We start from the raw sequence: 25962 nt of genomic DNA, 5'->3' as shown, positions 1-25962 counted from the left end.
ACGAGAGCCCATAATCAACACCATTCATCCAACAGTTTAGATGTTTTTGGAAACGGTGTCGATTCTGTTAATGTTAAAGATTTCTGTCTTCTGGGTTGTTGCGCTGTGTAGTCTGGTCGATGTTTACCAACGTTTCAGAGGTCATACTGCCTCCATCATCAGGGCGATGAGGTTTTCACAGCGGTGAGTATGAAGATTTCTGTCTTCTGGGTTGTTGCGCTGTGTAGTCTGGTCGATGTTTACAAACGTTTCAGAGGTCATACTGCCTCCGTCATCAGGGCGATGAGGTTTTCACAGCGGTGAGTATGAAGATTTCTGTCTTCTGGGTTGTTGCGCTGTGTAGTCTGGTCGATGTTTACAAACGTTTCAGAGGTCATACTGCCACCGTCATCAGGGCGATGAGGTTTTCAGAGCGGTGAGTATGAAGATTTCTGTCTTCTGTGTTGTTGCGCTGTGTAGTCTGGTCGATGTTTACCAACGTTTCAGAGGTCATACTGCCACCGTCATCAGGGCGATGAGGTTTTCACAGCGGTGAGTATGAAGATTTCTGTCTTCTGGGTTGTTGCGCTGTGTAGTCTGGTCGATGTTTACCAACGTTTCAGAGGTCATACTGCCACCGTCATCAGGGCGATGAGGTTTTCACAGCGGTGAGTATGAAGATTTCTGTCTTCTGGGTTGTTGCGCTGTGTAGTCTGGTCGATGTTTACCAACGTTTCAGAGGTCATACTGCCTCCGTTATCAGGGCGATTCCGAACCATATGATCCAGATTGTAGCTTTATTGGACTGATGTGGAAGAAATAAGTTGGAGGATGTCATTAAAATCGATCTGAAACAAAGGGCGTGGACACGACAGTGAATCGTCGAGTTCCGTTGGTGAAAGGGCATTTTCAAGCTGAAGACCGTCTACGTCTCAGGATAGACTTTGTTCAGTGGAGCTAGTTAACAGAAACTTTCGTTTTGGGTTAAGGTTTATAACGAAATTCGCCATTGTAGAAACACATTTGATGGACCCCTGAGAATTCCTCCTAGAATACAGTTTGGGAATTTGTAGAACATCTCTGTTCCGTTATATTCATCCGTCGTGATTTTCTGAAACATTCCGTGTTACACATCCACGTATATTAACACTGCGTTTAGTTGTGTTTTTCGGTCCGAAGTTCTGCCGCATTTCTGGTGTGGTACGTAACATGAACGTTGGAACTTCTCTCGCGTATTTCCATTTATAGTTTCAGCTTCCTCGGGGCGATAGGAAATGGCTTGCACGTGCTCTCTGGATACGTTTATATACACGTTCCGCTTCCATTCAGTGATACGAAGAGTAGCATATAACGTTCTAGCGAACATTTTGAATGGCGTGGTGCCTACCTGAATGTGATTGGTTAAAGGGAAGTCCTAACGAATGTTATGAGATACACTTTGATGATAATGGGCAAATTTGCTTCAAAGAGAATATTATTTGTTCTTTACTTTTCGCCCGGGAAAGGCTGCTTCTTTCATACCTTTGTTATATTTATGTTTATCGTGCCTTTGTTATGCACCTGCGTTCCTCTGGCAAGAAGAATCGAGTGGAAACACCCAGGTTTAAACGACTTCCTGATGTCGCTGTTCAAAACGTCTCGATCGTTCGGACGTTTTAAAGAAGTACTTACTGTATTCAGGATAAAAAATAAGCGAAACGTGTCCAATATTCGAAACAAATACGAAAAAGTGACCGGTACTCTTTGTAGAAAGGTTAATGAAACTCCTGCCCCGATGTGGTCTTTATCGAGTAAGAAAAATTCCTACCCTGTCGCTTATTGGTCCAACCCATATCCGATTACTTCACTAAATAAGAAGAAAGTTATTATTCGAAATTATTGGTACATTTTAAACCACGAGTAGTAAGTTTATTTACGTTTTTCGGTTGTTACTCTTCCATAATTTGTTACCTTACCAAAATATTTAGCTTTTTGTTAATAAATGCAGGATGTCCCAATAGATTACATCTTCAATAAAATCTTCTCGCCTGATGGTCCGAGAAGATTTTATTGATTGTACTCGCCGCGAAAGTCTCAAATCCTAGATTACATCTGATACACTTGTCTGCTTGTCACTTGCTGGCCACTGTTAACTGTTCCACGAAGCTAAACGGCGGTCATTTTGAACACCTACACTAGATTCGATAATTCACTAAGTGCCAATGCTGTTTATGTAATGGTTTAATTATTAATATGTATTTGTTTCATTCATTCAATGTATGTTTTCGTACTGTTGGTACAGCCTGTGCTTTTGGACACTGGACTGGCCACAAGTTGATGAGGATTAGTACTTTAGCAAATAAAGTTATGTCGAAATGTTGGTGTATCCTGTCCTACCACCTAGCGGCCAGCGCTAAATAGATGATGATTGATATTCACTTCAGTTACGTTGTTGATTGTTGCCAACAACGGGATGAATGTTTATTAGTACGGAGTTCGTTGACCACACGCGATTAAACATAAGGTCTGCTGCCCTGTTTCTGTCAGTATTATGATTGGATTTGAGTGCCTTTGGAGTGGAATAAACTTCAGACTCTCTACCTTATAGACGACGGCCCTTTGAATTCTGCGAAATTGAAGACATTTATACAGGAGTCATATCTGCTACGTTTAATTCCAGAGAAAGCCGTTACTCACTGTAGTGCAGCTGTCAGAAATGTGTACGATGCCTGTATGTTGTAGAATGTTCCAGTCGTGGCAGTCAGCCTGTTGATTGAATTCAGCGGAAGTCGGCCTTACAAAAATCACATCCGAAACTTTTCTGTTGTAGTGTGTACATTATTTCTCAGAAATTGCCAAACAAATTACAGTTTTTATGCAAATAATTTTTTGCAGCGTTCCAAACTTTTATCGATGGGCTAAAACAAGGACTGCTTTATTCCCAGTGTATCTAGAACTCTGTGTGTTTGCTTCATTTCTATCCCATGCCTTTTGGAGGGTGCTTCAAGGTCTTCATATCTATTCGATCCCTGGAAACAGTTCTGCTACCGGCAGCTTTACAGTGCACGTTCTGGCTGCTACTGACTGAGTTGTGCATCCCAGAAGTCTAAGACGTGTTTCTTTCCATATCTGCTTTTTCTGTATTGTGCCCTACCCATCGTTTCTTAGATGTAAAACTGTTGAGTCTTTTCCTGCCTGGCGTAATTGTGGATCTAAAGATATCTTCTAGGAAAAACCATATTTACATTTTTTCTGACAAGGTACTTAGTGTCTTATTCGTATTAGTAAAAGTGTCTACGAAGTTAATACTGAGAAAAATATTTTTTTCACAATTCTATATCTGTTCATGAAATGAATACGTCTTTCTGGGGCTTCGTAAGTTATTTGTAACATCGTTGTTAAACACAGTTATTTACAGAATACTTAACTGAACGAATTCCTTATAAGCGCCTGAAAAAATGAATGCGCGAAAGTCTGTTAACGCCCACTTTCCATTCGCACTGAATATATTTAAATTTGTTCATGAAGGCAATGGTAATAATAGTGATGACAATAATAATAATAATTGCAGTATCGACAATAAAATTTATTCACGTAATTTATTAACGAGCTTGAGAACAAAGGGCAAACACTGAGAAAGTTACAAGTAACACAGGTAATGCAGCAAAATATAATGTTGAGGCGATAACAGTGCCCAAATATACAGTAGTAACACATCCTGAAAAGAGTGAAAAATGTTAGCGATAGAAATACATATGTGTTGAAGATGTCGATATGTTTACCGACTTCATTAGCAAGAGAAATATATCTAGCGGACGGACAGAATTTAAAGTGATGATGTACATCAAAACATAGTAGTCACTTGTTAAAATTGTAGGTACCCGAAGACAGAATCCGGAATAGATGAACAACAAATTTTGCTTTTAAGAACTTTGGTGAGGAATACTCCATCGAGGTTCCGCCACCAGAAACGATTCCGTTCAACTTATTTGCTTTCACATAAAAAAGTCTGCTTTTGCACAAGACTGGAAAATATCTCGGCTGTCACTGTTGCAACAGTGATTCTGGTCCTTGCAGGTTGTATTGTTTTGTGGGAAAACCTCGATAATCAGGTGTGGGCGGGCCGATAAAGTGTTCATCGCACAGGCCAGAGGGTAAAGAACTCCATCCGTGTTGGTGCGGACTGTGCCTGTAGCCTGTGAGTGTGGGCGAAGGCTGCACCAGAATTCTGCAACCTGTTGTACTGGCGAACTGATCGATAGCGCCGGAAACGTCGCCCTCCACAGTTCCCTTTCGCAAGAAAACGGAAATTGAAGTTTAGTTTCAGAAAGCCGAGATACAATAAAATGACCAGCCACACCTATGTGCCTGCTACGTTACCTTTAGCTGCATTATCGGCATATGTCATGTCCGCCTTCTTCAAACAGCGTCTCTCTCAGTAAGGTAGCGACGTATATACGGCGAGACGGCATATTTTTATACGTCCCATAGAAAACGAAATGGACTTTTATGCAAATGCATTTTTAATTTGGTTCTATGCAGGCAACTTGTACATTTTAAAGTACTTACTTATGACTTAATTTATGTTTTCTTATTGATGTGGCTGAGAGACATATATCATTTATTGCACAAGTTCCGCATATTTGAGGTGTTTTCTGTTCAAAGGCTTTTTGTAGTGTTCTGTTCAGAGCAGGTGCTACAGTTTACATTCACAGCTGTTTAAATGTTTATACAGTAATTAATATGTTTCCTGGTATACCGGAATTTGCGCAATGGAACGCTGAAATTTTGAATTGTAGGTGAGGGAGGGACAGATGGTACTTACAACTTTAGTTAACGACAGACCGACTGTTGCACGCGCAGATATATTGCACCGGGTCATTCCAGCAACGGAAACTGTTTCTGACGTACCCCTGTTAAGGCATCTATCATTTCACTGCACGCCTTTCATCAACATAAAGCCAGTAATAACGTATTGTATGAGGAATTCGCAGTTGATAATAATCTGAGGACGGATAATTTTCAGTGTTGAAGTTATTTTTGTTAAGTTAGGCGTATTTTGTTAAAGCGGTGGATAGGAAAGCACAGACGGTGAAGTTATATTTTGTATGTCATCGGTGCGAGAGGCAGATTGTGTGTGAGAAAACGTGTCACGAGAAGCAATTTCCCTTTACAAGGGCTCATGTAGCAGGAACTCGTTTACGCAGTGCCGTTGGATAACCAGATGCTGTGTTCCAACAGTCATTGTGTCTCTGTGAATGAGCCTCGTGTCAGTCGCAGGAAATCCTTACTAAACAAATGACATCTCTGTCAACACAACAGGTGGGTTGTATTCAGAGCGAGACTTGCTAACTGAAATAAGGGAATCTGATTCTGAATTTAAAGAAATAAATGCATTAGATAATACGGATGAAATATGTGTATAAAGACCTCACATCCCTGTAATACAGCTAGAATCTCATGTTTACTTTTGGATAATATTACAATTATTTATTCTTAAAACTGGCTTTTTAGCACTCTTGCCAAAGCTTGTATATCCGGCTCTGCGCCTGGTCGAATTGCTACTTATATTCTTAAAACTATTTATTTTACATGAATTAAAACAGTTGGGCGCCTTATGTTGGTCGTAAACGTGCGATAACATTAAAGGGACAGCAAAACGAGAATTAAATACTGTAAAATACAGGAGAGGTGCAAAGAGTACCACAAATTCGTATCCTACAACTCAGTTAAGCCTCGTTTCTTTGAGAATTTGTTACGAGACCATTTGTTGCCCTTCCTTTGTATGCTAAGCATTACCCTTCTTAATTTTATCACTTGCCTTGGTAGCGTGGGGTGAAATGGGAGCCCCGTATGTTTAAGGGAACTCCCATATTTTGTGTGTGTTTGTTAAGTTTTGAGAAATCCCCACCAAACAGAATTTTAAGCTTTGGCGATACTATATACATTCCAGTTTAGTAACCCAAAAGGTTTGCCCCTCAGCAGATCATGCCGAATTGCTATCAAGAATTGTCGAGTTATTAGCACTCCTTCCTATTTGGGAGGTCCTGAGTTTATATCTCAACTCGGAGACCGCTGTCCTGCCTGAGGGTTTTCGTGGTTTTACTTAATCCCTCCAGGCAAATGCCGGGATAGTACCTTAAATGACGGCACGATCTCTTCCTTCCATGCCCTTTAAAGTTCATCCACTCATTCGACGCTACCTAGTCTGACTTGTGAAAAAGTGTTAAATAAACTTTAAGTAAATAAACAAACAAACAAACGATCTGTCACCGAGGAGGTTAGTGGTGCTTTACAACCAGTCAGTGGCGTTCAGCTTTAAACCCGGAAGGGAGAAAGTTCCAAGGCAAAATGCGCTCTGGTGTAAGATATAAGTAATGTAGGGCTGGAACGCAAGGCATATTAAAAGATATCGATAATTTGTACTCTTCACAGAGCATCGAATGGGTCAAATGAAAGAGGAAGCAGGCGGATCATGGAAGAGATGTTAACTTCATACAAGATTCTAATTGGAAAATGTAAAGGAGAGAGTAACTTGGGAGACCTAGGCACAGATGGATATATACAGGATGATTCAAAAGGTTAGGGCCAAACTGAAGGAGGGCATAGAGGGACTCAGAGAGAACAACTTTCGAATAGGAATCCATGTCCTCCGAAGTTATCCTGAGTCAGTCGAGGCCACTGAAGGTAGGGAAGTCTGATAACATAACGCTGAAATAATCGTACTTTTCTATTTTCCTACCAGCTTAATTTTGTTTTTTTATTAGTGTACAAGGATTACATTAGCAATCTTACAAACCAAATTTACAACAGGTGTTCAAAGTGGCGTCCTCCACATTCAATGGAGGCATTGCATCGGCGAAACGAAACTCTGGCGCACTCTTTCAAATACCCCAGGAGTCTCACGGACCACGTCTGATGCAGCAAGTATTCAGGCCAAAAGTTGTTCTGGGTCGTCCACCGGTGTCTCGTAAACGAGGATCTTGACATGCCCCCAAAAAGTAGTAATCGAGAGGTGTCAAGTCTGGGGAGCGGGCTGGCCGTTCAACCGGCCCTCCTTTCCCTATCCAACGCCCGGGATACTTGTGATTCAAAATTAAGCTAGTAGGAGAATAGAAAAGTGCGATTATTTCAGCGGTATGTTATCAGACTTCCCTACCTTCAGTGGCCTCGACTGACTCAGGATAACTTCGGAGGACATGGGTTCCTATTCGAAAGTTGATCTCTCTGAGTCCCTCTATACGCTCCTTCAGTTTGGCCCCAACCTTTTGAATCAACCTGTATATATATATATATATATATATATATATATATATATATATACATGATATTGTACTAATATTATATTAAATTTGATCCTAAAGAAATAGGGCGTTCGTGGATTAAATTTAGGGTGCAATGGCTGGTACTTGTGAACGCGATAATGGACCTTCGTATTCTATAAAAGGTTCTCTCTTGACCAGCTGATCTACGCCCTGCTCTGTAGAGTTAATCTTGTGAACATTTTTGTTGTGCTGCCAAAATATTTATGTTGTTCAGATCAGCTCAGCACATCGAAAATTTTGTTTCGTGTGGAATTCCTTGAAACTGTGCCACTTGGCAGTGGCGACTCGTGCTTTTGTGCAAACTGAATAGTCGTTGGGGCTTAGCCCTATTGTTCGGTCTGCGAAATTTTTCTATGAAGTGGCATTTAGATTGTGAATTTATGAGGGTCTGGCAAATGAGGAGATGGTGGAACCTGGGTTCTACAGTAAGTTACCAAATCAGCTGTGTGCATCAAATTTTGGAGTCGTTGGTTTTGCGATGTGAAGTTTGTCTATGCATTGGGATATGACATCCAGGATTTTCCGGAAAAAACTAATATTTCGTGCTTGACATACAATTTCTTGCATACTTGTATTTCCTTATAATGGCGTGCGAAGATTTACACTCATATGAAACCACACGTAAAAATATTTAGTAAAATACGTTCCATAACGTATTTGGCATAACAAATAGTAAACCGGTCAACTGATTTACCGAAAAATATGACAGTTTCGCACTTTTATGAATGTTTGTTTATTTATTATTTCTTGCATTTGATGTTTACACATCGGAGCAGATAGTAATTTTATTTGTAGAAAATCTTATCTATTTTAGACCTTGAGGTATTTTGCGTCTCGCTTGACGGTGATAACTGTCGGCACAAACAAAAGAATATCACAGCAGTTTCGTGGGAATATGGCTGCATTTTCTTTGTGCCCAACTTTGCGTGAATCACATGCCCTGTTGCATAAGGACCCTAATATACAAGAGGAACACAAAGTCATGGTGCATAATGAACAAGGACTCTGCATGTTTAATGTCACAAAATAGTCGGAGGCCTCACCAGTTACTTACTACTTTAATATACTTTAAATTTTAATAACTACTGTAACATTTAAGATTATCTGCCATCCGTGACGTAGCAGAAGTCTTATCGGTATTCCGTATGTTCGTACGTGAGGCGTCATAAAACAATCTTGTTCTTTGTTTTGTTCGTATCATGCCAACCATGTTCTAGAAGCGATTTTGCGTTATCTCGGTGGAGCTGCTTGTTTTTGAGAAGCTGATAGATACTCCGACGACAATTTAAGTATCCCCTTTTTCTTGGAACGCGAAACCGTGCACAACGTCACGTCACCAGACACTATACCGTATCTGTTGTCACACCCAGATACATTCTAATATTATCTCTCCTCTATCATCGCCCTGATTACGGATGCAGTATGACCTCTGAAATGTTGGTGGACATCTACCAGACTACACGGTGCAACAACCCAGAAGACAGAAATCTTCAGACTCATCGTCGTGAAAACCTCAAATCCTACATAACAAACGAGCGTTGAAATACGTTCACGTAATCAATATATCAAGTGAACTCCAGGAAACTAGTTTGCCCCTCAGATTTTATTATACTGTCCAGTCAGCAGGAAATATTTTGGCTCCGAGTGATTGGATTTTGACATTTTTTGGTCCCTGAAATTGATACTTTTCTTCCCCGAGAATTCTTATCAAAAGGCAGGTATGATAATTGCGCTGCTACTTTTTTCAACTTCGATATAAATCGATGGGATTAATTTCGTGCTTAATTAAGCACAAGGACTTTGCTTGATTTATATTTCGAGGCTCATAGACAATGATGAATGTCGTGTTGTCAATCTGTATATTGCATGCCTTTTCAAGTTCGTTGAATGTAAGGGAATTTAGCGTGAACGTGAAAACGGTTCTGTTGAATGGTGGAAAAATATACGTAGAACAAAACCCAGGCATTTAGTATCAACTTTCTCTACCGGCTGCTAATTAGACTTTATCGTTATTTGCACGAAGTAAGTAGATTGCATATTTTACGAGTATCTTCGAAACGAGTAAACGGATTTCGTTTTAAATTTGGTTTTAAGGGGGGGGGGGGTTACATTAAAAGTTGTTAAGCTACTTTAAGTTTGCATCTTGTCATCCAACTTGCACGTTACATCAGGCAGAAACGGAACATTAAAATTTTATCAAAAAAACACTGTTCATTACGCAAGTAAGTCAGAACATGTTATAAAATACAGTTCTCTGCTGAAGGTCTGTTGTTTATTTGAAATATTCGTGCGCGCCATTTACAAAAGGTTCACAACCCACAGAAAATGTTATATCGGTTCGCTCCCTTGTTATAAAGCCGTAACTAATACACGGATTGAGATTAAATTTGTTTTCGGCTTGTGGTGGGAGGTCGCTGGAAGTTTTCGATCAAATTTAATTTTGGCTCGTTCAGCTGTGCATTGCACAAAGCTGAAATCTACTTTACTGATTCGATCAGAATCGGCCGATCGAAAAACTGTATAGGACAGCGTGGCATAAAATACAATTTGGATCCACAACTTTGTGTGTGCTCGCGCAGAGAACAGTTTATTTACTGTATATTTAATAATTTGTTCTACATTGGTGGTTGGCAGTTTTTATTTTCTATTTTATTGTTAATTTCTGGCAAGCATGTTTACCGCAGATGTTAGTCTCAGTTTTCGGTACGATCTGAGAAATTATTTTCTCAACTTTGAACTACTTTGATACAGTACATAAGTAGGTCTTCAGTTCTAAAATAATATATTCTGTTCGTAATAAAATGTAGGTATGATGTATTGAGTTCAGTGTGCGCTACTTCAGTAGGGGCGGTAACATTGAACAGGGGTCACACATCTCATCTTGTTTTTAAACAAAATAATTATCCCCTCTGATATTGTGTGCTATTCATGGATTGCTTATTTTCTTTGGTTACCAAGATTTTAACCTCTTGCCGACGTACAGACCGGTTTAAAATAGTATCCTAAACAGTTATTGTTAACTACGATCCATTTGTATAGACGATTACATTTTACTTTGTTCAATTTCGTTTCTGAATATTTGTATTTCGGTTTATTTAATTGGCAAAAATAGTTTCATTCCACGATTATTTTACGAAATAAGTAAATTAATGGGTGAAATTATAAAGTACTTGATCTGACGGGTAAATAACCATGTGTTTTTCCCCATATGGCTGGCGAACAATCCACAGAAGCTGTTTTGTAACGAGTTTCAGGTCTTGAATTAGATTTTACGACCACAATTGACAAGATAAGCTCCAAGGAATGAGAGTAGTTCGTTGTTCTGAGAGGAGGTATAGCATAGCTTTCTGCCCCTTTGATACTGCGACCAGCAGTAGTCTCCCACCTACTGCTGCTGTTGGCAAGAGAATGTTAACGAGCGGCCTCAAGCCGTCACCGAGTCAAATCTATGACGTCGTGGAAATGCCGAAGACACAAAGAAAGATAAACAAGTACGTACGGCACAAGGCAGTCAAGTGTGTAGTGTGAATGTTGTGTGCTGTTTTACTTGGTCGTCAATTAATCGTACAGTTATGTGTAGCAAGGAGAAATCTTATCGCGTAGGAAAGACTCCCAGTATGAGTTAGACGTTAGTTCTAAGTGGAGCTACTGCTGTCGTGTAACTGTGTGGGTTGCAAGCGTTTGGCTGGTGCGACGATAGAATTTCTATTATTCTCTGTTGAACAGTGCCGCTCTCATAGTCCGGTCTGCAAGAGTGAAAATTAGCTTCATTGCGAATTATGTTTCTGTGTACGAATCATGAAGGATGAGAAAAATTGTTCATGGGTCCATAAAATTGTAAGAGCTCTTCAACTTTCTACCAAACGCAAGAAACCGGTGAGTTATTTATTACGTCTTTTTGTATGGAAACCTTGCTCCAGAAACGCAACTTAAAATCTTCGTACTAACCACTAAATATAATAGACACGACCATAGCATAAATTGTTTCCTATGAGATATGCATAAATGTGGAATTAAATGCCAGAACTTGGAAGGAAAAGTGGAAATACATTCTTTAATTTGCTCTCTGCGTCTAATACTTTTTAATGCAGCACCTCGTGCTGCTGTTCCCCGTACACTCACACAAGCAGAGTAGAAGAGACTGTCTAGCGGCGATATTCAGGCATTAACAATACTGTCTATTATCAGTATAAATTTCGTGTGCATAGTACGTACGCTGTTATTGTAAAGAGTAGATTAAGTATGTTGAAACCCATGTTTCGACAGATATTCGTTTTTTTTGGAAAGCGTGTGATACTGCTTATAAGGGAAATTTTTTCGTAGTAATCATTACAAAACAGTGGTTCTATTTACTGTACCTTATACAGTCGAGTATAGAAAATTCGAACAGGACTGGAGAGAGAGAGACTTAGGAGGATTGGGGAAGGGCAGGAACAAATAGATAATCATGGGAGAGGTGTGAGAGAAATTTATTTCTGGAGGGAGAAATAGCTTCTCCCGCTTGTCCTGTTGACGGTGGAATGAAAGTGAAGACGTTGGATTGGAAGGCCACGTAAATAATATTACGAACGCTTTTTGAAATCTCATCTCGGCTACTGATGTCACTGCTGACGATTTTAGAGTGACGCATTCGTATAAATTTGCATGTTGCTGTTGTGTTCTTGGCGACAGATCCAAAAGCTCACCAATAATTACCTCATCCAGAACCGCAGTTGGCAGATCCTGTTGTGCAAATTTTGTTAGTATTAATAGAATGAAGTTAAAGCAGCTTTTCACTTGATAGTACAGTTTTGTTCTGTGCTGTACTTTTGAAACGTACAGACCTGCGTAAGTGTAATGCAGCTACCATACGTAACGAATGTTGGTTTCGATGTCAAGGTTTAATTGATGAGGCTCGAATAACTGTTCATGTAAAAATGAACCGAATTGGATAATTTTTCGGGAAAGAAGCGTTTTTGACTTTAACAACTTTAGTTTTGTAGCATGATTATAAATTGAGAATGGTATAAAATTAAGAGCTCTTGACTCTTCTAAAATCGTGATAGGTAATAATAATTCAATTCAATTTATTTATTTAAGTGCCCGACAACAGCCAAGCACTAAACCAGAGTACAGGATAAGATATAATAAATAATTAAATTCATTTCAATAATAATAAAAGTAAAACATTACAAATACAAGAACAAACAAACAAATGAAACTAAATATATAAATGTACCATATTAATAATAATAGTGATAATTGAATTCATTTATTGAATAATATTTCACAAGTGAATGGGCAAAATACGATACCTAAGTAATATAATTCAATTAATAATACTAAATAAAACATTAAACAATAAAAAAGCAGAAAACTTATAAATTAAAACCACAAAATAAGATGCACTCAGCACAGCAAGTAAATAAACAATAAAAACAATGATTATTGTTAATAATCGTAATAATATATGTTATGTAGGCCAATGATTATGTACTTTGAGGTTGTTTAAGCAGTGGTTAAATTAATTCTTACGTTCTTTGTGACTAGATGCTAACAAACATAAAATGGCATCTTTTCGGTTTGTAGCGTCTGTGCATATGTGAGCACTGGTAACACTGGTCTGTGTCATGCCGACGTTCGGTGAAACTTAATATTCCTTTTGTTTGAAATGAAACGTCTTAGATTGAATTGACACGAAATGGGAATGCCATTTCAAGATTTTTACTTTTTTTTTCATTATGGACCTACTAATGCACTGTCATTCAGTCGCATTCGAGGTTAGAACGTCAACTAAACTTCAGAATGTGCAGTTTTTTGCACATAGTTATTCAGCGTGTATTACAGATTCCCCAAAGGTTCTAGTCCTCCATCTTAATCAGATGGGCGCAGTCTGTATGTTGAGTGATGTGGGCCTTCCCTCTTTTTGCAAGCGAATTGTTTTTACGTAAACAAATAAAGTTCAACTTGGGTGCCATATGATCGATTCGGTCCATTAGTAAACTCGTTTGACAGATCTTAGTTCAGATTCTAATACCAACGTTAAACTGTTTTAATAATTTTGTAAATAAAAACTCGTGGACGAAAAGAAATATTAGTTTTAAATACGACGTTTCTAAGACGTTCAGAAGATGCAAGCCTACATTGCAAGGTATATGCATTTTGCAGTGGTTGTTGGCTTCCAGAATATTATAAAATGTATTTTAAAACTGCTGAGATCCCTGTAATGTAGTCCGATCTGCCAAGTGCAATAGAGCAGTGGTTTCCACACCCTTCGTCTGAGGTTCCCTTGACCCATTTGAGGTCCCAGCCTTTGAAATTACTCAAATGTGATTATCAAAACATATAATTAGGCCTACCAACGAAATTAAACAAAATTGGTATTTTAAGAGGTACATTTTCTGTTAAATTATTTACAATTGCGTGTGGGCATTTTGTCTTGTCAGTGTGTGTGCATCATAATTAGACCGTTAGGGCTTCCCCCCTCCCCGTAAAGGTTCTTCGTCGTACCCCAAAGTGGGCTAGGCGCCCACTTTAGGGAACATTGCACAAGAAGACGGATGTGAATGTGTGGTTTGTGACGGACGAAACCTCAAGACAGTAACCTCCGCCGTCTTTCCATGGAGGTCGGCGTGGCATTCTGTGTACCTTGTTGTTTCTAAATTGGCATCAGAGGTTTGTAGAATCTTTCATTTCCCTACCAGACGGTCTTAGCCGATTTTAACTTTACATTTTTCAGTGTTCAGAAGATATAGTTCGGTCTTTCTCATGGTAATATTGTAGTGTCGTGTTGAAAACGCTGCTATTTTTATTTTTACCCAGAAGTTAAGGATGCGTGGAGCTTTATCTCCATCCCGACATACTCCTTCCTCACGTGATACTTAGTCACAGGGACAGCTTACCTTATCTTGGCCTTAGGTTTCTGACATACTGAACCTTTGGTGTGATATGTCTGGCTACATATCTCTTTCTTGTGGTTATCATTCTAGGTCACTGAAACTAGAGAACAGAAAGCTTTATTCAGAAGTGTAATTCATTGGCTTTGCGAAATAATTCAGTAATGTACAATACTACTTTGTTTGGTCTTCGTGTTTTGGTATCCGGAATGATATCTTAGAATCCAGTTTTAGCTAGCACGTGTATGGACGCAGTGGATTATCTGCGTCATTGTAAAGTCCAGTATGTACTGCGACTATGAATGATCAGTATTGACCTATTGCCGATATTAGAATAATAATAATAATTATTATTGTCTGAAGCCCTTCTTGGAAAAGAGAAGTAACAGAGTAAATTACAAGGCAAATGTTGTGGAGTTATTTTTATAAGCTATACGAATGCATTTTTTTTTTCGTGTAGGGAAATATGTACAACAGATGTTAGTAATTTCAGAATTTCAACTGGTTTCGAAACAGTTTTGTAATAATACCCATAAACCGCACACCATAAATGAAACCTTTGTCGTTCATTTACGAGCTGTCCAGAGAGAAAGAGAGAGAGGGCTGAACTCTGTAGCAACTGCGCAAAGCTGTCAGCGTCTAAATCCTCGTTTAAAGGAACTGTGTATCCTTCAGCTGCTACCACCACCAAGTCCCAGAGGAAATCATCAGTACACAGTTAAGAAATGAGAAATTTACAAAACTTTTGGGCGGAAGACTTCAATGACAACTTGGAAGACCTACACATAGACGGAGTTATAGTACTAAAATTAATCTTAGAGGAGTTTGGTGGAAGAGTATGACCCGATTTCGTTCGGTTCAGGATGTGACCAATGGTGGGCTTGTGTGAATACGGTAATGAACTTTCCGGTTTCGATGGGGAGATATTCACCAGTTGAAACCAAGAGCTTCTTAAGGGCTCTAGCTGTATGGAATTGGCTCAGCACTAGAAGATAAAGTGTAACATCGGCGGAGGAACTACGATTCCTATTATAAGAGACCTTCTTGATGATAGTCAAAGACGGTTTACCGCAGTGCTATAGCGATCGCAAAGAAGAAATCGAGTAGGAATTTCAGCGACAGAAGAAAGTGGTACGTGAATACACCCACGCAGCTGGCAGGCATTTTTTTGTTGTCACGTTCGGCGTTCAGCCCACTGGCGACTTGCAGCACATATTAATAGCTGCACTCCCAATGCGTTTTATGGTCCTGTAAATATTTTCTTTCTTACCTGTAAAGCCCATTGTATTGGTTTATCTGCTTTAATTTGGGGGGGGGTAATTCGTGAACAAATGTGTGAATCTTTTACGCTCGTTGAGTAGCGAGACAATGACATTAAAACGAGAGCTGTAAATTATTACTGATCAACAGGTGGTAGTTGGAGCAGAAGGGAGATTCCCTTCAAAAAACATTCACTCTACGAGAGTTAATTCAAAAACGAATAATTTTTAAACTTGAAGTAGGCCTACATTATGATTAAATCCATTACAGGTGTGGAAAGACATGCATTCCTTCAGCTCTCATAAATGAACAAGTATTTTATGTACGGTAGTTGTCTGGTTGTAACATTTCAGAATAAAAGTTGAGCCGGACATTGCTTTTTTCAATGATTCTGTCGCATTTGCTATAACGACAAGTAGGAAAAATTAGTCAAACTCGCACAAAGAACAGCTCATGTGGGCTAATTTTAGAATGGAAAAATATAGCAATGAGCTCAAAGTCTCTGTGATCGTGTGGTGTCCCTGTAATGGTGATTCATGGTCTAGAAGTCAGGTCATGTGGAAATGCAGTATTAAATACTCAACATTCGTGCATCAGTTCTAAATTATTGTGTGTGTGTGTTTGCCTGTCATTGACTCCCCACTGTTGGCAAACACTTTAATAAAAGAATTGAATAAGTATTGTAAATTTCCATGTCTTTATATTCTTTCAGTTTTAGCTGTCTGGTGACCCAGTCCGGACTAGACCGGGGCATTCTTTGGCTGCTGGTAGCCGAGTGTTTTGCGTCTACAACTAGTAGGAACTTGTCGATAATTCAAATGTGACGGCTAAATTTCGTTCTCGTAATCTCACTGTTAGGATGAAATTTGGAGATGATTTTTTTTTTCTTTAGGGATTGCTTGTTATCCTACAGCGCAGATGTTTTATCTTTTTGGACCTGTCTGTGAACAGGTTAAAATAAACATAAAACGTGTTTGCAATCGACTCCACTATTACTGTGGGCATTGAAGATGGCTGTCTTCTGGGTTGTTGCGCCGTGTGGTCTGGTAGAAGTTTGCCGACGTTTCAGAGGTCCTTGCTACCACCGTGAAAAGCTCAAATCCTACTGTGGGAATTTTCCACCGTCTCAGTTATTTGTTGTTGCTTTTTGTTTTAAACAAGGAACCAAGACGGTGGATAATGGCCAAAGTAAGAGTCGAGTTGATAATTTTACTTGTTTTGTGTGTGGGTGTGACACAATGCTTCTCATCTTAAGGGAAGACCGTACCTCTTCTTCTTCTTCTTCTCTCTCTCTCTCTCTCTCTCTCTCTCTCTCTCTCTTTTTTTTTTTTTTTTTGCGAAAAAGCTGCTATGGAGAATATTGGGCCCGGGTTGTAGCAAATTTTAGAACGAGTGTTAATCTTTTCAAAATGTTACTGTGACGATAAAATCAACTAGGACGAGAAGCTATGTATGATTCAAGAAGTTACATATGTTTTTAACTCAGAACCTCGTGCAGTAATACACTTAAAGATATGTTCCAAATTATATATGCTTTAAAATGACCGTTTACGCATCACGTGACGCAATTATGATCGTCACCTACACACCCACTCATGCCGACGTTCGTAAGACCTCTGTCAGATCCGCGACAATTAGCGTCCCTTCTGCACAAGGCTTATGTAATAAGGAGCGGAGTCCGGAATGCGTCATCGGCTTGCATCCCCCATCCGGTGTTGCAACCGTTTGCTCTTCTAAGCATCCGTTTTTCAGTTGAGGGTAGAATGCAGTGAAAGCAATGTAATTGTGAGCTTAAACTACGTCGCTGAAAGAGGGTACGGGAAGATGGAACAAGACGGCGAAGTGTCTGAGCATGTGTAGTGTAACTGAGAACATTTTTACCTTTTTGAGAAGCTGATAGTCTCTCAGCTGGAAAGCATTTGCTGAAGGTTCGACATTGTGTGGACCTGTAATGAGGGCAGACGAATCGACTCTATATCACGCCGCATTTCTTCAAGATCCATTTTAATATTATCATACTACCTATGCTTGTATCTCCCAAGAACCGAACGTCGTATTTGAGTGGTTACATCTCTTTTTTTTGTATTCGGGAGGTCCCAGGTTCAGATCTTGGCAATGATACCGACAATCCTGATTGGGTTTTCGTGGTTTTCCTCAGCCCCTCCAGGCAAGTGCCGCGGTCGCAGCTCGTATTAGGCAACCACCGCATCTTTTCACCCTTTCACACCCTTTGTAATTTATTACTCGCTGTCATCCTTTCATCCGATGCAAATATCGTCTAGATAGTGAACGCGTCATTAATTAAACTGTTAGATAAATCATCTCCCAAGTGGAATTTTCCTTCCGGTTTGCGTATCATGCGTGCTGCAAGCCCCGTCGCCTCATTGTTGATTACATTACTCAGTGAAGAATACTAACAATGAAACTCTTTGTTCTGCTCTTCTTCCCAGCATACTGTTATTAATACTTCCTCTCTCTTGGGGACAGATATTTTCTTCAGTACCCTGCAGTCTATACGAGGTGCGATCGGAAAGTTTCTAGACTGCGCCTAAAAAACCCGTACGCTTATCTCAGGTATTAAATTCATCCATCACCCTCGAAGTAGTTCCCCTGGGAGTGAACACAACGATCCCAGCGCCGCTGCCAAGCCTGGAAGCATCCCTGGAAATCTTTCTTTGTCAGCCTGTCAAGCACCATCTGCGATTCTGCCTGAATCTCTTCTATCGTCTCAAATCTCCTTCCCTTTAGCTGAATTTTCATCTTTGGGAAGAGGAAGAAGTCACACGGAGCTAAATCCGGCGAATAAGGAGGGTGCGGGATGACGGCCATGGTGTTCGAGGCCAAAAACTGCCGAACTTTGAGGGAGGTGTGCGCTGGCGCGTTGTCATGATGCGTCGCATGTGGAGTTCTTCCTTTAGAATCAGCTGACAGGTCCCATAGCCTATCCCAACAATGTCGCACAAGTCGTTGATGGTACGACGTCGATCTTCGTGAATGGCCTGCCGAATCTTCGTAACATTTTCGGGCGTTGTGCTCGAAGATGGTCGTCCAGAACGCTCGTCATCATCGACAGAGGTTCGGCCATTTTTAAAACGTGAATGCCACACAAAAGTTTGTGCACGACCCATTGCGGACTCCCCAAATGCTTGCTTTAGCATTTCATAGGTTTCCGTAGCCGTTTTGTCGAGTCTTTGGCAAAATTTGATTTGTTCATGAAAATCCGCCATTCCGAAATCGCAGGAGGGTCGGTGTAATGCACTACTAAAACGCCCGTAACTAAGAAACAAATGCTAATTCGATGATGCCGGCTGGCACACTGATTCACTATGAATGTAGGCCGCACCCCCTAAAGGCAGAAGCTCGTACTACATCCGGTTCGCACTCTATTGACACAGTCTGGAAACTTTCCGATCGCACCTCGTATTTATTTTCGTTTAACGACTGTGTTAGTAGCCCAGGATGTATAGCGTCTGATGATTGGACGGTTAATGATTGATGAAAGCGAGAGGACATGAAATGAAGTTGTCATGGTCTAATTTAAGGTGTTACCCTGGCACCCGGAGGAACTGAGGAATACCACGAAACGTCTCAGTCTTAATAACCTGTCTCCGGATTGAGATTCGAATCCGGGACTTCTCGAATACGAAGCAGGAGAGTTAAACACCTCGATGTGTTATTCCACAATTGTAAGAAACGTTTCCCGCCAATACAAATCTGCAGGCAAAATTGTAGTATTACATGCGCCATCTTCAGATTATTAGATAAGACAAGAAGACGTGATATTACGGATTTAATGGTAAAAAGCTTTCACCGAATTCAATCTGTTTATAGTTCCCGCATGAATGTAATTTCTGATTAATTTCTGTCATTCCCAGATGTTTGAATGACTACGCATTGTTATTCCTCGAAGGGATAAGATTCAGATTTTTCCATGAACATTCGTTTTTTTTTTTGGAAATGACCTCGTTTCGCCAGCGCATTGTATTCAAGGATTTTCGAACAAGGCTTAAGCTATCGCTCTATTCTTGAATACGTATGTCGTAACAGTTTCCGTAAGAGGGTTAGCATTACGATTCTCGCTTGCTGTGAAGTAGGGGATTCCCTGGAACTGTGATATCACGGACCTGTTTGTATTGTGTACTGTCAGAGGGCAGGAAGTTGGTTCATCGTTCGTCATACGTGGGGACTTTGGGCGTGTCTCACAAAACAGCTTTCAGTCATTAAAACAAGATGGAAGGAATAAGCAAGACACGAATGTACAAATTGAGATCTGTACACAAAATACCGATCTGGAAGCCTCTAAGGAAAAGGTCGCATGGGGCACGTAGGCGCTGTTTTGAGGATCGTATTAAAATTGATCTTAGAGAAATAGGATATGATGCTGTAGAGTGGCTTAAATTGGTTCTTAACGGGGTCTAATGAAGGGCTTTTGTGCACGCTATAAAGAACCTTCAGATTTGATTAAGCAGGAAATTTCATGTCCATGTATGGGTTTTTCGCAGAAGGCCCTGTTTGTTCTCACCAATATGTAATTTTCAGTAATCACGATTAAACAGCAGGCCGCGGCAAATCCAGTTGGGTTTGAATGAAATGGCACATCCGTTCTTGTCTGCAAGATCTGTAATCTGATTTGCTTTTATATACCCCAGGATTTACAATGTAAGTTCTGTCCAGTAATGCAATGAGAACTGTGCGAAATACAAGCAACACTCCACTCCGTTCCTCGGTGGGACGTGCCACTTTGTCCCGCTGCGAGCCAACAAGCTTTGATTACGTTCTTTCAGAATCGATACACCCTGCGGTTAATCGTACCGACAGATCGAGAAGCCATTCACCTCGTTCTACTCCGAACTACCAACGAAAGTTAGCAGGTCCCAGGTGACGCTGTTGTCAGTTTTAGTTTCTGGGTAATGTTATAACATTATAGAAACATCCGTAAAGACGAATACTTTTATTGTTTTAAATTATAAATGTGTTTCTATCGCAGACTTTTTAAACTGTTATCGAATATGAGATTTAATAAAAGTTTTAGCACGACAAAACTTCTAACGCGTTGGCGCGTTTCCAGTAAGTTTGTATTGCACATTGTGCTGTCATGAGATTGGAAATACTGAGTGTGTATAAGTTGGCTTTAAAGAAAAGTACGCAGAATTTGGACACCTGACATTTTTATAGAAACGGTTGCCATATTCTCGATATTTCGAGTTTAAATCTCGAAGATCGATTGTCCTTGTGTTTTCGGTGGTTCTACTTACTCTTTCCAGACAAATGACGAGACATTACCTTCGTATGTGGCTACTTTGTCTTGTTCATATGATTACTGACGTTTAAACAGCGGACCGATTTTTCTGACAGAATTCATAGACGTGTTTATTATGATCATCTTCATACAAGCTTTCACATGATCAGATTCAATTTTTCGTAAGTTTCCCCCATCAAACTAGATTAATAGCAGCATTAGAAAGGTTTGTATTATCGTGCCATATTTGAAAATCTTGGCGTGGTAAGTTCAACGGTACGCTAGTCGCCAATGGTATGATGTTAACATCCTGCTTTGTAAAAACCCGTCTGCTTATACAGAAGTTATTGGGGAGGGACACGTAATACAATGATATCATATCATATGAGAAAAGTAGGCTAAAAAGAATACGGTTTTTAGCACATCCGTTTATTATTCCATGTAGTGGAGCAATATTCAGATCCGTGTTGACATTTAAGTACAACAAACAATGGACGAAACATCAGCAGACTGTCGCTGTAGCAGACATTCAGATTAGTTGAATCAGATCAGTGGTTTTCACAGCCAGCTGTCAGCCCCAAATGCGCTTGTAGACACGTAAGGTGGATCTGGTCACTGTAACGTAACACGAATATGAATTCAGCTCCATTTATCTTTCTGCTACTCTTTTTAGTGTGAAAGCCGTGACAGTTCTTCGTAACTTATAACCTTTAGTAAAATTTCATTTGATTTACGACACGATCGCATATTCGGTTGCGCAATCGTGTTCTTCCGTGTGGGATTTATAAGATAATTCTGTTCTGAGTATATTCTTCCTCTGCTCCGTTCTTCCTGACATTCATTCAATAGTCAGTTAATACTTGCATTTTTGTCTCTTTTCCCTCGCCCTTGTTATCTCCTCCTCCTCTATATACTTTTCTCACTGATCCCTTCCTTTGAGACATCTCAGATATCACGTGACTGTCAATTCAGTGACACGACAAATAGAATAGGAAACAAGTTTCATCTGTCTGTAAGAAAATATAGATTAGTTCCCAAGTACTAGGAATTAAATGTGACGGAACATTGATGTTTGATTGTTTTAAGTATTTTGTAAGCTGCTGAGTTTATGTAGTATCGAATGAAGCTCAGTGGATTGGTTGTGGAAGATAACGACCTCCCGATATTTGCCTGGATGAACTGAATAAAACCAGTCATCTTCAGGATATTTTCTGTGAATCAAGTTCATTAAAATAAATAAATTAAATCCGTGGCGTAACAGCTCCAGAGAGCCAAAACCGACTAGCTTGACTGTTGGCCTCACGTTCACATGCCTAAGCAGAGGTGAACGATCATCCAACCAGATATAGGGTGACGTGTGGTCAGCACGACGAACCCCCAGCCATTGCTAGCTTTCCTGACCGGATTACGCTACCCATTGTAGCTCCCCAATTTCCTCAAGATGCTGGGTTGGCACCAGTCCCATACACTGGTCGAAAGCTCAGAAAATTTCTCCTCCCCCGAGACTCGAACCAGCGCGCATTCCGTATCGCCGGTCCGAAGCATGATGCCTCAGACCGCGCGGCTACGAATGGAGTGCATTAGGGAACATAAATGCTGCAGACATTATTTACATTTGGATTAGAATAAGATTTCCCCTTATGAGTGTAGTTGGGCTTCTTATGAAAGCTGAACGACTAATAATGAAATGTGGCAGACATGCATATTAACGCAGTATTACCCCTTCGCCTTTTCACTTGCATTAACATTTGTAAGGAGTCGTGTTTTGAATGGTTGTCCCAGCGAAACTTAAAAATTATAACTTCAGTAAGTATAAAAATTAGACTGAGAAGGTATAAAGCCTGGCAAAATGAAGACTCCCCAATGTTTTTCGCAAACATATGTAGAAAAAGTTTGCTGGCATTGAAAATTTTGTTATAATCTATAAAATTAATAAGTCAGGCCCTACATAAGAACTGTAGTGTATGCGATGTGTCATTTGCCATATTACATAACAGGCACTAAATAGCCTTTACAGTTACACGAAGTTCTTTCCTAACAAGGTTAAGAAACTCTTTCCTAAGTTAGACTCTGGTAACAAGACTTTTATAAACTGCCGTAAAGTCAAGTTTGAAGTAAAAGCAGGGCTTCCTATTTTAGAAGTACGAAACTTTGATTAAATTCTCAATCTGGCGAAAAAATGACAGCGGTGACCCGACGGTAAATCAGAACGTAACAATAATGGGAAATGGTGACAATCATAGACATACGTCATTTAGGGGTATCTAGCACCTTAACAGACTTCTAATTGCAGGTACATCGATTAGAATTCAAAAGTAGATGAACTGATCATCTATGGCCACATTCACCGTATCTTTCCCTAGGTGTCTCTTGCTTACACTGGCTCTGATTAATCTCAGTGTGTTTCCAGCAACATTCTTCTTTTGTTGCTGTTGATAGCGGCATTTTGTTTTCTCTACGTCTGTTACTACCGCAGCCATATTTCCGGGTTTCCATTGACCAAGTATGCGTTGGTAATGGTGGATTCGAGGCATTTTTCGTACCGAAGTGCCTTCGTAAAAGAAGGGGTGAGACGTGAACTCGACATGCCAAGACCTCACCGAGTTGCATGGTTATGTGCAGATGTCAGCAGTTGTCACAGCTGAACTTCGTATAGTTCTCATTGCATGGCTGTCCTTTGGTTGCAATTACGACCATACATCCACGATAAGATCATGTGCATCCAGTGGAATTGTCTAGAATGCAGTCATTTCTGTGAAAGAGGAAATCATAACGTGCATGTACCTCTCGTTGTTACAAGTCTATTTTGTTGCCAAGTTCAACCAAATTTACAGCAGATGATATTCACGGTGTGGAAAACTCTCCAGAACGTCATCAGGGAAGTTGTTTTCATGTTCAGAATAACGAAAACGGACTCCGAACTTGAACATTTATTACAGTATATGGGACTATCTTTGCCACTAGAGAAGCTGCTGCCGCCAGAGCGCAGTTTCTTAGAAAGTATATAGATATCCCACTCACTCACTCTATAGTGTAGGATACTCTTTGTAAAGTCGATTGTATAACTCAAAGAGAACACATCTCCATTTTCTAAGAACAACTGGTTAATTATGTTGAAGCAGGTAGTACCACTGAGTTTCAGAGGGTTACATACCAACCAACTTATTCACCTTGCAGATGGCTTCTACAATGTTCGTTGAAACGCTGAATAACCTTCAATATTTGAGACCAGTTGTCCGTGAAAGCCGATGTTTTCCATTCGGTGCCAGCTGGAAAACCCCAAGGACAAGAATTTAGCATAGTTCAGTTGGGATGCTTTTGTATTTCTGTTGAGATTTGTTATGTCTAACAACATTGAGTTTTGCTTAGAGATTAGTGAAATTGGGAGCACATAGAATGAAAAGCTAAGAGACAGTTTGCTCCAGTCTGCATTAAACTGACGTATATTTGTCATGTCATCAATCTCATGGCCAGTAGAGACGTAAGTCTTTTTTTTATATTTTCTCTCTCTGCAATGATTTTACCCAGATTCCCTAGGGCTGCTTTCAGTGTTGGGAATATTATCCCAGAAGTCATCAGCAAACAATGTTGTATGAGCTTGGAGATCCTCGGAAACCGGGAAGATTATGATAACGAGTTTCACGATGATATACGGAAATTTACGTGCGCTTAGCAGTTTCCCGTGATGGCAGTTGTAGGTAGTCACCGTGCTTTATTGGCTGTGCACTTCACAGGCAAGCATTTCTTTCTAATGGCCAATTTTTAAAGTGGCAGAGATGTTGTAGATACACAGGTATTTGAGCTGCTTCATCTGTGAACTGCGTTGGGTGTTTGCATTTTTCACATTCTGTGACTATTACATGCAGCAGTAATGATGTTGGTGACGATTGTAACAGTGATGATAAAAATAATAATAAAAAATGCAACTTTTCTATGTCACTTTTAACGTATGCTTTATATAATAAATATACTGATAAGTTTGTTGGCTGTTAGTAGCGTTGTTAAATTAATTAAATTGAAAATTAACTTTTTATGTTGTTGGCCTTCATAGCACCCCTTGGAATTAAGTCTCCTAAATAGTGTTTAAAAACATAAGGCTTAGTTGTTACTCCCATGTAAAATATAGGATTTCTAAGTTTATGCTTTATCATTGTAATTTTTGATTGCATTACAGAAATGTACAGCAAAAGTATGAATTTCGTATTTGCATCATTTATTTACTTCACAGAAATAATATTAATAATATATACGCATGTACAATATTGCATCTAGGATTTTTTTTTGTTTTGGTGGATATTAATTAAAAATCAGTTAACAAAAATTAACTCTGCTCATGGTCTTTCATTACAGAAGAATTCTTTGTCGCTAAATTTTATAACAAATATGGTAACGATTTCACTGAAAGGGCAGTGAAACCATATTTCATAACAATTAGAAAAATATTACATAACCAGTAATAAATGAAGAAAGCTGATTAATAGATTAATTCATTGTGACATGCAGCACAGTACAATTTCTGATTGCATGTTGTTGTTGTTTCAGAATCACCACCACCAACACCAAAATCAACAGAATAACAAGGACCAAAGTGACTGCAATGAAACCCACGAGTATGAACTGAAGGAGGTGACCAAGGAAGGCCATGAAAAGGCTGATCCAGGGCAGTTTGAACTTCTTAAGGTGCTCGGTCAGGGCTCCTTCGGCAAGGCAAGTTCACGTTAGAGCAGTTGTAAGTTCGTTATGTTGTAGAACTGTAATAGACTTCTTAAATTTTGTTATTCTGTGTTTTCACAAATTACTTAAATTAAATTAATAATGGGTCCCGCGCTGTAGCCGCATGGCCTGAGGCATCATGCTTTGGACTGGCGATACGGAATGTGCTCTGGTTCGAGTCTCGGGGAAAGAAATTTCTCATGAGCTTTCGACCGGTGTATGGGACCGGTGCCAACCCAGCATCGTGAGGAAATTGGGGAGCTACAATGGGTAGCGTAATCCGGTCAGGAAAGCTAGCAATGGCTGGGGGTTCGTCGTGCTGACCACACGTCACCCTATATCTGGTTGGATGATCGTTCACCTCTGCTTAGGCATGTGAACGTGAGGCCAGCAGCCAGCTAGCCGGCTTTGGTTCTCAGAGGACTGTTACACCACGGATAAAAATAATAATAATGGAGGTGTTGAATTTGTCAATCTGTCCTGTTGCTGTCTATGGTCACTTTGAAATGAACCAATCCATTCCACCAGCAAGAGTAATTGTCCATCCTTCAGCTGCATCAGCATTTTGGGCTGAAAGAATGAAATAGTCGCT

At 39.9% G+C, this 25962-nt stretch overlaps 1 protein-coding gene and 1 long non-coding RNA gene across 10 annotated transcripts in view; one reads left to right on the top strand and one right to left on the bottom strand.

Annotated features, from left to right (window-relative positions):
* The window catches only part of S6kII (Ribosomal protein S6 kinase II), a 155195-nt gene that overhangs the window by 95943 nt on the left and 33290 nt on the right, over positions 1 to 25962 (top strand). For 7 of the 9 annotated variants that reach the window (XR_015532667.1, XR_015532666.1, XM_022082527.2 and 4 more), the window contains one exon: positions 25200 to 25364. Coding sequence is in view for 6 of the 9 variants with exons in the window: in XM_022082527.2 (XP_021938219.1) it covers positions 25200 to 25364 (165 nt within the window). In the remaining 3 variants the exon portion in view is untranslated. The other 2 variants (XM_087340739.1, XM_022082533.2) reach the window with 2 other exon arrangements.
* LOC147871198 (uncharacterized) lies at positions 3524 to 4431 on the bottom strand. The gene is made up of 2 exons (XR_015532668.1): positions 4339 to 4431; positions 3524 to 4248 (listed from the first exon to the last, which is right to left on the bottom strand). It is a non-coding gene; the product is annotated as an uncharacterized LOC147871198 (long non-coding RNA).

This window comes from Zootermopsis nevadensis, unplaced genomic scaffold (assembly GCF_977971745.1).
Source record: "Zootermopsis nevadensis isolate Lab colony 2312 unplaced genomic scaffold, Znev_1.0 Znev_ptg000061l, whole genome shotgun sequence".
Taxonomy (NCBI): Eukaryota; Metazoa; Arthropoda; class Insecta; order Blattodea; family Termopsidae; genus Zootermopsis; species Zootermopsis nevadensis.
This window is presented reverse-complemented; position numbering and strand designations above follow the sequence as displayed.